The 13,586-nt window shown below is 43.3% G+C and overlaps 1 protein-coding gene across 2 annotated transcripts in view; it reads right to left on the bottom strand.

Moving 5' to 3' along the window:
- LOC110498718 (calpain-15) overlaps positions 1-13,586 on the bottom strand; it is a 114,818-nt gene that overhangs the window by 16,544 nt on the left and 84,688 nt on the right. For both annotated transcript variants that reach the window (XM_036955590.1, XM_036955589.1), the window contains exons 4-7: positions 6,628-6,811; positions 4,910-5,133; positions 1,325-1,450; positions 920-1,072 (exon numbers count right to left, since the gene is read on the bottom strand). In XM_036955590.1, the coding sequence (XP_036811485.1) occupies positions 920-1,072; positions 1,325-1,450; positions 4,910-5,133; positions 6,628-6,811 (687 nt within the window). The remainder of the gene's footprint in view (positions 1-919; positions 1,073-1,324; positions 1,451-4,909; positions 5,134-6,627; positions 6,812-13,586) is intronic.

Below are 13,586 nucleotides of genomic sequence, written 5' to 3'. Positions count from 1 at the left end.
TAGCTTGTGAGCATCATGCTACATGTGCGTGTTCGTGAGAGTTTCAGCTTTTCATATATGGCTTGTAATAGTTTCTAGCTCAAATTATTCGGACTCTACAGACTTTTTTGTAAAAAGACCCAGCCTGAGGCCCTTTGGGATCCGCCCTCGTCTCACAAACACTTATCTACCTCAGCTCCCGTTAATCACACAGACAAATGGTTGGCACCAACGTATGCAGAAGACAAAGACGAATCCAATGGTACAACGTGTTTAAAAGGGGTTAGAAGTCCAAATTGCGCCAGTGGGACTCATTGAGTTAAATGCTGCGAGGACTTCACCTTGCTTGTCTACTGTTTATTTGTCTGTCAAGTACTGTTTACCTTGCTGGATGCTGAGCAGAGTTACTGGGTTCTCTCTCTCTTCTTTCAGATACAGTATATAGGCAGACAGACTCTAGATTCCATTGCTCATTTAATTGACGGAGAAGATGAATTTAACAAAGACAGGCAGACAGACAGACTTCACAGAGCATTGGGCCTTGTACCCTACATTGCAACGTTCACTAAATTGACAAAGGAAAAAAAGCTGACAGTCAGGAAGGGAGGTGCATCCTTGTTGCAATGTACTCTCAGAGTCTGATTCACAGCCTAGCATTTACTTATTGGACTACCAGGCACTAAGTTTAACTCATGCTACTCAACAAGCTAGCAGAGGTCAGTGCCTCTCAGTTTAAGTCTTACACACAAATTATTATCTGCTGAGTCAGCTAATTAACTACCAATTAGTCAATTACCTGAAATACCATCTAATTGACTCTTGTTAATGGCACTTGTTGGTTTTAGTGAGAGCACACCCAATGGGTCTCCAACATCGTAGACAGCCATCCTTGACCTAGTCCTAGGTCCTTGGGTGATTGGCACATTAAGACGGGACCTACTTGATGAAGTCTCCATACTCCATCCAGAAGACGCCCTCGCTGCTGCCGTGGGCCATGAGCTCGTGGCGGAGGAGCTGCGGCCAATCAGGCCACTCGTCTGACCAGCTGCCGTTCCACGAGAAGCGACCCCACGGGTTCCTCAACCGCAGAAGTCTGAGAGGGAGAGAGAGAGCATGTCATTAGCTGAAGCAATTAAAATGAATGCAATTGGGAAGGACTCATATCAGGGTTTCATAAGGTTCTTACAACTAACCGTGGTAAAGACGTAAAAGGATAACAATGACGGGATTTCAGAAAAAGAAAGATACATGGCCCTTTTCAACAATAACATATTAGCCCAACCCCCTTATCACTTGTGACCAATTAGCCACACCCTGTCCCACTAATAACCCAATCAGCTCTCACCTGTAGCTCTGCACGTCCCGTACGTCCAGGATAGAGTAGGCATGGCGAGGGCGGAGGCCCAACGACTCATACACCACATCATCCACCTTCATGTTCCCTCCTCCGCATGATGCCCCCATCAGAAACCTACCCACCACACACACAACATAGATAGAGACGCATAAGAATAAGTTAGAGTCCATTTCCATCACCTTAAACTTGGGGCCAAAGTGGACCCAGATATAAGCCTACTCTTGGACTAAAAAAGTATTCTCCATTGAACATGCTTGTTAGTCAAGGAGTAAGCTTGATCAGGGCCCATTCAATAAGCCTCTTCATGTCTTTTCAAATTAATGATTTGTTATTGACCGAGACCAGGGATGGGCAATTATTTTATAGGCACGCGGACCAATAACACACCGACCGGCATGGGGCCCATTTGTATTTTAATTCATATTTATTAGGGATCCATTAGTTGTTGCCAAGGCAGCAGTTACTCTTCCTGGGTCCAAACACATTAAGGCACTTACATTACATATCAAACAAACTATAAAAAACAGTACATCATATATAGTGGGGCAAAAAAGTATTTAGTCAGCCACCAATTGTGCAAGTTCTCCCACTTAAAAAGATGAGAGGCCTGAAATTTTCATCATAGGTACACATCAACTATGACAGACAAAAAAATCCAGAAAATCACATTGTAGGATTTTTTATGAATTTATTTGCAAATTATGGTGGAAAATAAGTATTTGGTCAATAACAAAAGTTTATCTCAATACTTTGTTATATACCCTTTGTTGGCAATGACAGAGGTCAAACGTTTTCTGTAAGTCTTCACAAGGTTTTCACACACTGTTGCTGGTATTTTGGCCCATTTCTCCATGCAGATCTCCTCTAGAGCGGGGATGTTTTGGGGCTGTTGCTGGGCAACACGGACTTTCAAGTCCCTCCAAAGATTTTCTATGGGGTTGAGATATGGAGACTGGCTAGGCTACTCCAGGACCTTGAAATGCTTCTTACGAAGCCACTCCTTCGTTGCCCGGGCGGTGTGTTTGGCCTTATTGCCATGCTGAAAGACCCAGCCACATTTCATCTTCAATGTACTTGCTGGTGGAAGGAGGTTTTCACTCAAAATCTCACGATACATGGCGCCATTCATTCTTTCCTTTACACAGATCAGTTGTCCTGGTCCATTTGCAGAAAAACAGCCCCAAAGCATGATGTTTCCACCCCCATGCTTCACAGTAGGTATGGTGTTCTTTGGATGCAACTCAGCATTCTTTGTCCTCCAAACACGACGAGTTGAGTTTTTACCAAAAAGTTATATTTTGGTTTCATCTGACCATATGACATTCTCCCAATCTTCTTCTGGATCATCCAAATGCTCTCTAGCAAAATTCAGACGGGCCTGGACATGTACTGGCTTAAGCAGGGAGACACGTCTGGCACTGCAGGATTTGAGTCCCTGGCGGCGTAGTGTGTTACTGATGGTAGGCTTTGTTACTTTGGTCCCAGTTCTCTGCAGGTCATTCACTAGGTCCCCCTGTGTGGTTCTGGGATTTTTGCTCACCGTTCTTGTGATCATTTTGACCCCACGGGGTGAGATCTTGCGTGGTGCCCCAGATTGAGGGAGATTATCAGTGGTCTTGTATGTCTTCCATTTCCTAATAATTGCTCCCACAGTTGATTTCTTCAAACCAAGCTGCTTACCTATTGCAGATTCAGTCTTCCCAGCCTGGTGCAGGTCTACAATTTTGTTTCTGGTGTCAGCTTTGACAGCTCTTTGGTCTTGGCCATAGTGGAGTTTGGAGTGTGACTGTTTGAGGTTGTGGACAGGTGTCTTTTATACTGATAACAAGTTCAAACAGGTGCCATTAATACAGGTAACGAGTGGAGTACAGAGGAGCCTCTTAAAGAAGAAGTTACAGGTCTGTGAGAGCCAGAAATCTTGCTTGTTTGTAGGTGACCAAATACTTATTTTCCACCATAATTTGCAAATAAATTCAGTAAAAATCCTACAATGTGATTTTCTGCATTTTTTTTCTCATTTTAGTCTGTCATAGTTGAAGTGTACTTATGATGAAAATTACAGGCCTCTCATCTTTTTAAGTGGGAGAACTTGCACAATTGGTGGCTGACTAAGTACTTTTTTGCCCCACTGTAACATTATTACACCACTACATATCTACAATACAAAATGTATAATACCACCATACAACAATTTTACAAAGTACGTGTGTGTAGAATGCATGTTCTAGCAGTTGTGTGCGTATTAGTGTCTGTACCTTTGTGTGTGTCTCTTCAGGTGTATTTTATCCCGTTTTTTTTATCTGATTTTACTGCTTGCATCAGTTACCTGATGTGGAATAGAGTGCCATGTAGTCATGGCTCTATATAGTACTGTGCGCCTCCCATAGTCTGACAAAGAGACCTCTGTTGGCATTTTCTGTGGTGCATGGGTGTCCGAGCCGTGTGCTAGTAGTTTAAACAGACAGCTCGGTGCATTCATCATGTCAATACTTCTTTAAAAAACAAGTAGTGATGAAGTCAATCTCTCTTCCACTTTGAGCCATGAGAGATTGACATGCATATCATTAATGTTAGCTCCCCATGTACTTTTAAGGGCCAGCCGTGCTGCCCTGTTCTGAGCCAATGACCACACGACTGAATAGTAGTCCAGGTGTGACGAAACTAGAACCTGTAGGACCTGCCTTGTTGATAGTGCTGTTAAGAAGGAAGAGCAGTGCTTTATTATGGACTAACTTCTCCCCATCCTAGATACTGTTGCATCAATATGTTTTGACACCAAGCAGTTTAGTCACCTCAACTTGCTCAATGTCCACATTATTCATTACAATATTTAGTTGAGGTTTAGTGAATGATTTGTCCCAAATACAATGCTTTTAGTTTTGGAAATATTTAGGACTAACTTATTCTTTCCCACCCATTGCAGTCATTTCAGTCGCTGTAGAAGCTGACGTGTAGTGTTGAGTCATCTGCACACATAGAAACACTGGCTTTACTCAAAGCCAGTGGCATGTCGTTAGTAAAGATTGAAAAAGGTAAGGGGCCTAGACAGCTGCCCTGGGGAATTCCTGATTCTACCTGGATTATGTTGGAGAGGCTTCCATTAAAAAACACTCCATGTGTTCTGTTAGACAGGTAACTCTTTATTCACAAAATAGCAGAGGATGTAAAGCCATAATACATACGTTTTTCCAGCAGCAGACTATGATCTAAGTCTACGATCTAAGTTCCAGCAGACTAAATCTAACAAAACTGCCCTGACAATCTTTTTATCATCAATTTCTCTCAGTACAATGCTTATCTTTCATAATTTGGTCAGATACACTTGGATGTGTAGTGTCATTGATAATCAAACATTTGCCTCCATCCTATTGCAAAATGTGCAGGAAATTTGCTTTAAAACGGCATAATTTTTCTCTGCATGAGGGAGTATGGATATGGGTACACAGACACACGAGCCACTGCAGCCCCCCATGATGAGTTCCAAGTAATTACTTCTTTCCTTGTCCCATTTGGGCACATCATGATACATCTCAGAGACTTTCTCCAAAGACAAATCTCCTCTATTCCACTCACCCGGCCTCCTTGGAACTGAGCATCTTGGCCCAGATGAGGTCCGTGTCGATGGGCTCCTCGCGGGGGTTGGTGGAGCTGACCTGCAGCATGAGGGAGTCGCACGGTGCCCCTGTCAGCGTGGCCAGGCCCTCTATGGCGCGCCCTGCCTGCAGGGCAAAGTAGGAGCCGTGGAGCTTGGCAAGGGCCTTCTCTATCAGGGCCACCCAGAGTTGCTTACGCTGGGCCTAGGAAGAGAGAAAGGAGGGAGGGAAGGGGGATGGAGAAAGGAAGAAGGAAAGATAAAGAGAAGAAAATAGGGATAGTAAAAGGCAGAGGGGGATATAGGTGGCAAAGAAGGAAAGATGGAGAAAAGAAGGTGATAGAGGGAGGGTGGAGAAAGGGAGGGAGAAAGGTAGTGAAGGGGATAGAGGGAAGTGCATGATGGAGAAAGGGAGGGACAGAACAGTAGGAAAGGGGATAGACGGAAGGAGAGAGAAGATAGAGGGAGAGAGAATTAAGTGCCCCTACATTTACATTTTTTGTCATTTAGCAGACGCTCCTATCCAGAGTGCATTCATTTTAAGATTGATAGGTGGTTGTCCCACCTAGCTCAGTCATACAAACGTTTGGGGTCACCAAGAAATGTCCTTGTTTTTGAAAGAAAAGCACAATTTTTGTCCATTAAAATAACATAAAATGGATCAGAAATACAGTGTTGACATTGTTAATGATGTAAATGATATATATATATTGTAAACGGATGATTTATAATGGAATATCTACATAGGCGTACAGAGGCCCATTATCAGCAACCATCACTCCTGTGTTCCAATGGCACGTTGTGTTAGCTAATCCAAGTTTATCATTTTAAAAGGCTAATTGATCATTACAAAACCATTTTGCAATTATGTTAGCACAGCTGAAGACTGTTGTTCTGATTAAAGAAGCAATAAAACTGATTAAAGAAGCAATAAAACGCCAATGTAGATATTCCATTGCCGTTTCCAGCTACAATAGTCATTTACAACATTAATGTCGACACTGTATTTCTTATCAACTTGATGTTATTTTAATGGATGAAAAATGTGCTTTTCTTTCAAAAACAAGGACCTTTCTTAGTGACCCCAAACTTTTGAACGGTAGCGTAGCTACTTTATTGTAGAAATAATGATGTACTATCAGCAAAGTCAGAGCAAGTAAGGGGTAAAAAAGTAAACTGCGAGTGTTAGTTTACGAGGGGGGTGACGTGGGATTATTTAAGATACTCTATGAAGAGGTAGGGTTTCCCCTCTTTATTTCCTCTATGACATTTCTGAGAACCTCTGTCTCCACCACAGCTGATATTTAAAAAACCTTGGAATGAACTGAATGAGTGTGTGCGTGTGTGTTTACTCACCAGTTGGAATATCAGGTTGCTATATTCACTGCATAACAGTGTGCGTGTGTATGACTAATGACAGTGTTTGAAAATCTGTGTGTGTGTATGTTTTCACTCAACCGTAAAAGTATTAGGTTGCTATAGTCACTGCATGACAATTCACTGCATGATCATTTGTTTGTGTGTGTGTATGCGAGTTTGAGAGAGACAGAGAGTGAGTGACTAGACTAGATATAGCTTTGTGTCTGTATACATTGTGTCTGCGTGCATACTATATCCATACACGTGTGTGTGTGTGTGTGTGTGTGTGTGTGTGTGTGTGTGTGTGTGTGTGTGTGTGGTGTATACCCCCCCACCTCACCTGGGAGAAGAGCAGGTATCCATACTCGTCGCAGGGAAGCATGTCATCCACTAGGACGGTTATCCAGGTACCATCCTTACACAGCCTGACCTGGTAAGCCCCCTCCTGGCAGATGCCCCTGGTGATCATCACCCTCTCCACCAGCTCTGGACGCTCTGCCAGCACCGCCAACGCACTAAGGAACCTACAGGGCGGGCAATAAGATAGACAGTCAATTAACTAGGTGATGGGGGAAAAATATCTATACAGTATTGCAATATAATTTTTTCCGCTATTATAAATCGATTCTATGACTCCATTTAATGTTAAAAAGCACTAGTCGGCTGTACCTGCACCAAAACTCCAATATTTCTCCTTCTATAGCTTGTTCTCCATCTTCTTCTCAAATGGTGAACATGTTTTCAGCACTTTTCTTTTCATGACTGATCAAAACTTGTTTTCTCATGGCTCTCTATGGTCCCTCTGAAGCAAATATATAGCAATAAAATGCTAATTAATTACTTAAAAATCATACAATGTGATTTTCTGGATTTTTGTTTTAGATTCCGTCTCTCACAGTTGAAGTGTTCCTATGATAAAAATTACAGACCTCTACATGCTTTGTAAGTAGAAAAACCTGCAAAATCGGCGGTGTATCAAATACTTGTTCTCCCCACTGTATATGAATCAGAATGTATACAATCACAATACATATCATGTCGTGATAATATCGTATGGTGAGGTCCCTGGCAAATTCCCAGCACACAATCAATCAATCAATCAGTCAGTCATTCAATTATTCAATGAATCAGTTAGAAAGTTCATAAATATCAAGTAATTCTGCGAATTGTATTCATAGAATTGTGATGTGGTCATCCTGTCTGGGTTGGCGCCCCCCCCCCCCCTTAAGTTGTGCCGTGGCGGAGGTCTTTGTGGGCTATACTCAGCCTTGTCTCAGGATGGTAAGTTGGTGGTTGAAGATATCCCTCTAGTGGTGTGGGGGCTGTGCTTTGGCAAAGTGGGTGGGGTTATATCCTTCCTGTTTGGCCCTGTCCGGGGGTGTCCTCGGAGTGGGCCACAGTGTCTCCTGACCCCTCCTGTCTCAGCCTCCAGTATTTATGCTGCAGTAGTTTATGTGTCGGGGGGCTAGGGTCAGTTTGTTATATCTGGAGTACTTCTCCTGTCCTATTCGGTGTCCTGTGTGAATCTAAGTGTGCGTTCTCTAATTCTCTCCTTCTCTCTTTCTCTCTCTCGGAGGACCTGAGCCCTAGGACCATGCCCCAGGACTACCTGACATGATGACTCCTTGCTGTCCCCAGTCCACCTGGCTGTGCTGCTGCTCCAGTTTCAACTGTTCTGCCTTATTATTATTCGACCATGCTGATCATTTATGAACATTTGAACATCTTGGCCATGTTCTGTTATAATCTCCACCCGGCACAGCCAGAAGAGGACTGGCCATCCCACATATGCTCTCTCTAATTCTCTCTTTCTTTCTCTCTCTCGGAGGACCTGAGCCCTAGGACCATGCCCCAGGAATACCTGACATGATGACTCCTTGCTGTCCCCAGTCCACCTGACTGTGCTGCTGCTCCAGTTTCAACTATTCTGCCTTATTATTATTCGACCATGCTGGTCATTTATGAACATTTGAACATCTTGACCATGTTTTGTTATAATCTCCACCCGGCACAGCCAGAAGAGGACTGGCCACCCCACATAGCCTGGTTCCTCTCTAGGTTTCTTCCTAGGTTTTGGCCTTTCTAGGGAGTTTTTCCTAGCCACCGTGCTTCTTCACCTGCATTGCTTGCTGTTTGGGGTTTTAGGCTGGGTTTCTGTACAGCACTTTGAGATATCAGCTGATGTACGAAGGGCTATATAAAATAAATTTGATTGATTGATTGAATTGTATTCATAGAATTGTATTCATAGAATTGTATTCATAGAATTGTATTCATAGAATTGTATTCATAGAATTGTATTCATCGATATGTAATTACTTCGCCACCATGGCCTATTTATTGCCTTAACTCCCTTATTGGACCTTATTTGCATATAGACTTTGTTTTATTTTGTTCTACTGTATTATTGATTGTATATTTGTTTTACTCCATGTGTAACTCTGTGTTGTTGTTTGTGTCGAACTGCTATGCTTTATCTTGGCCAGGTCGCAGTTGCAAATGAGAACTTGTTCTAAACTAGCTTACCTGGTTAAATTAAGGTGAAATAAAAAAATAAAAAATATTTGTAGTGGAGGTAAGCTGTTCACACCTTGTGTACATCACCTTCGTGACAGAACCACTGACCTGTTATGGTCGAGTCATGTGGTACTGATGGTGAACGTAACAGCAACTGTAAGTGGAGGCGACAACATCCAGAAAACTCTACATGTCAGAAGACAACATTCTGAGGAAGCAGACTCTAGAGCAGGCCTGGGCAAAGGCCGGCCCGCCAGCGACCTGATTCAATGCGGCCCGCGGAATCAAGCTCAGATCACATAAAGAGTTTGCGATAGTAAAGTTTTTAAAAACGTATTTGTTATTGAAATTAAATGAATACTCTTTGAATACCTTTGTGTAATGATTTTAACGCCCACCGCTTGTGGGACATTTATTTGAAGGCACGTAAATGACAACTGCACGAGGACAGACAGTGACTGACAGGCTGACACGTCACAGTTACAAATAGTAGCTAGCTAGAAATTGCGCAAAAATGAGTTTTTCAAAGATTTTAAAGAAAAGGAAAGTAGACAATGAATGTAGGGTGTTCCAGCGAGAGTGGACATCCAAATGTTTCTTTATTGAGGTATCAGGGAAAGCTGTGTGTTTAGTGTGCGTAGTGAGCATCGCTGTTTTGAAAGATTACAACTTGTCCCGACACTTCCAGACGAAGCATGCAGAGAAATATAGGAATATGTCTTCTGAGCAGAGGACAAGTGCATCGAAAGAGTTGCTTTCTCAGCTGCAAAAGCAGCAAGGACTTTTAACAAAACTGCATTCAGCAAACAACAGAATTGCTAGAGCTAGCTATGTGCTGTCCCACAAAATTGCTAAGCATAGCAAGCCATTTGCTGAGGGCGAATTCATTAAATAATGTTTAATAGACTCTGCAGCAAGAAAGAGCTGTTTGAAAATGTTTCCCTGTCAAGATGAACAGTGACACTGCGTAGTGAGGACATCACAGAGAATATGGAACAACAGTTGAAAGACAAGGTTAACGGATTTCACCTATTTCTCCTTGGCCCTGGTAGAGAGCAGTGATGCACCTGACACGGTGCAGTTGTTGATATTGTTACGAGGCATAACCCCAGACTTTGAAATTACAGAGGAGCTGGCTTCAGTGCTGTCAATGAAGAGCACAACCACAGGGAAAGATTTATTGGAGGAGGTTAATAAGTGTGTGGCAAAGCTGGGACTGAGTTTTGAAAAGTTATCCAGTGTGACCACTGATGGGTGCCCAAACTTGACAGGAAAAAACGCTGGCCTTTTGAAAAGGATACAAGATCAAGTAGCTAAAAGAGGTGATCTGTAAATATGTTCTGAATATGTTGTGGACACAGTCACTAAAGTGGTAAACTTCATAAGAGCAAAATCTTTAAACCACAGACAGTTTGTCTCACTGTTGGAAGAGACAGAGTCAGGTCATGCAGATCTCCCCTACCTCACACACGTGAGATGGCCGAGTTTGGAGAAGGTGCTTAAAAGGGTGTGGGACTTGAAGTCGGAGATGAAAGGAAAATATGTGGATTTCCCTCAACTGCAAGATAAAGAATGGTTGGCTGATTTTGCCGTCACCATGGACATCATGGCCCTCATGAATGAATTGAACTCCAAACTACAAGGGAAGGGCCTTTTTGCACATCAGCCTTGTCAAAGCCTTCAAGGGAAAATTACTCCTCCTGACCCGCCAAGTAGAAGCCAACGATCTCACCTACCTTCCCAAAACTACTAGTCTGTTCCCTATCAGATGACAACAGTCTCCCCCACCTTCCGACACTACTAGTCTGTTCCCTATCAGATGACAACAATCTCACCCACCTTCCGACACTACTAGTCTGTTCCCTATCAGATGACAACAATCTCACCCACCTTCCTACACTACTAGTCTGTTCCCTATCAGATGACAACAATCTCACCCACCTTCCGACACTACTAGTCTGTTCCCTATCAGATAACAACAATCTGACCCACCTTCCGACACTACTAGTCTGTTCCCTATCAGATGACAACAATCTCACCCACCTTCCTACACTATTAGTCTGTTCCCTATCAGATGACAACAATCTCACCCACCTTCCGACACTACTAGTCTGTTCCCTATCAGATGACCTTCTGACACTACTAGTCTGTTCCCTATCAGATGACCTTCTGACACTACTAGTCTGTTCCCTATCAGATGACAACAATCTCACCCACCTTCCTACACTATTAGTCTGTTCCCTATCAGATGACAACAATCTCACCCACCTTCCTACACTACTAGTCTGTTCCCTATCAGATGACCTTCTGACACTACTAGTCTGTTCCCTATCAGATGACAACAATCTCACCCACCTTCCGACACTACTAGTCTGTTCCCTATCAGATGACAACAATCTCACCCACCTTCCGACACTACTAGTCTGTTCCCTATCAGATGACAACAATCTCACCCACCTTCCTACACTACTAGTCTGTTCCCTATCAGATGACAACAATCTCACCCACCTTCCGACACTACTAGTCTGTTCCCTATCAGATGACCTTCTGACACTACTAGTCTGTTCCCTATCAGATGACAACAATCTCACCCACCTTCCTACACTATTAGTCTGTTCCCTATCAGATAACAACAGTCTCACCCACCTTCCGACACTACTAGTCTGTTCCCTATCAGATGACCTTCTGACACTACTAGTCTGTTCCCTATCAGATAACAACAATCTCACCCACCTTCTGACACTACTAGTCTGTTCCCTATCAGATGACAACAATCTCACCCACCTTCCTACACTATTAGTCTGTTCCCTATCAGATAACAACAGTCTCACCCACCTTCTGACACTACTAGTCTGTTCCCTATCAGATGACCTTCTGACACTACTAGTCTGTTCCCTATCAGATGACCTTCTGACACTACTAGTCTGTTCCCTATCAGATAACAACAATCTCACCCACCTTCTGACACTACTAGTCTGTTCCCTATCAGATAACAACAATCTCACCCACCTTCTGACACTACTAGTCTGTTCCCTATCAGATGACAACAATCTCACCCACCTTCTGACACTACTAGTCTGTTCCCTATCAGATGACAACAATCTCACCCACCTTCTGACACTACTAGTCTGTTCCCTATCAGATGACCTTCTGACACTACTAGTCTGTTCCCTATCAGATGACAACAATCTCACCCACCTTCTGACACTACTAGTCTGTTCCCTATCAGATAACAACAATCTCACCCACCTTCCGACACTACTAGTCTGTTCCCTATCAGATGACAACAATCTCACCCACCTTCTGACACTACTAGTCTGTTCCCTATCAGATAACAACAATCTCACCCACCTTCTGACACTACTAGTCTGTTCCCTATAAGATGACAACAATCTCACCCACCTTCCTACACTACTAGTCTGTTCCCTATCAGATGACAACAATCTCACCCACCTTCCTACACTACTAGTCTGTTCCCTATCAGATGACAACAATCTCACCCACCTTCTGACACTACTAGTCTGTTCCCTATCAGATGACAACAATCTCACCCACCTTCCGACACTACTAGTCTGTTCCCTATCAGATGACAACAATCTCACCCACATTCCTACACTACTAGTCTGTTCCCTATCAGATGACCTTCTGACACTACTAGTCTGTTCCCTATCAGATGACAACAATCTCACCCACCTTCTGACACTACTAGTCTGTTCCCTATCAGATGACAACAATCTCACCCACCTTCTGACACTACTAGTCTGTTCCCTATCAGATGACAACAATCTCACCCACCTTCCTACACTACTAGTCTGTTCCCTATCAGATGACCTTCTGACACTACTAGTCTGTTCCCTATCAGATGACCTTCTGACACTACTAGTCTGTTCCCTATCAGATGACAACAATCTCACCCACCTTCTGACACTACTAGTCTGTTCCCTATCAGATAACAACAATCTCACCCACCTTCCTACACTACTAGTCTGTTCCCTATCAGATGACCTTCTGACACTACTAGTCTGTTCCCTATCAGATGACCTTCTGACACTACTAGTCTGTTCCCTATCAGATGACAACAATCTCACCCACCTTCTGACACTACTAGTCTGTTCCCTATCAGATAACAACAATCTCACCCACCTTCTGACACTACTAGTCTGTTCCCTATCAGATGACCTTCTGACACTACTAGTCTGTTCCCTATCAGATGACCTTCTGACACTACTAGTCTGTTCCCTATCAGATGACAACAATCTCACCCACCTTCTGACACTACTAGTCTGTTCCCTATCAGATAACAACAATCTCACCCACCTTCCTACACTACTAGTCTGTTCCCTATCAGATGACCTTCTGACACTACTAGTCTGTTCCCTATCAGATGACCTTCTGACACTACTAGTCTGTTCCCTATCAGATAACAACAATCTCACCCACCTTCCTACACTACTAGTCTGTTCCCTATCAGATGACAACAATCTCACACACCTTCCTACACTACTAGTCTGTTCCCTATCAGATGACAACAATCTCACCCACCTTCTGACACTACTAGTCTGTTCCCTATCAGATGACAACAATCTCACCCACCTTCCGACACTACTAGTCTGTTCCCTATCAGATGACAACAATCTCACCCACCTTCCTACACTACTAGTCTGTTCCCTATCAGATGACCTTCTGACACTACTAGTCTGTTCCCTATCAGATGACAACAATCTCACCCACCTTCCTACACTACTAGTCTGTTCCCTATCAGATGACCTTCTGACACTACTA

This window comes from Oncorhynchus mykiss, chromosome 20 (assembly GCF_013265735.2).
Source record: "Oncorhynchus mykiss isolate Arlee chromosome 20, USDA_OmykA_1.1, whole genome shotgun sequence".
In the NCBI taxonomy this organism is placed as follows: Eukaryota; Metazoa; Chordata; class Actinopteri; order Salmoniformes; family Salmonidae; genus Oncorhynchus; species Oncorhynchus mykiss.
The sequence above is the reverse complement of the archived record's forward strand: the minus strand, read 5'-3'. Positions and strand labels throughout refer to the sequence as shown.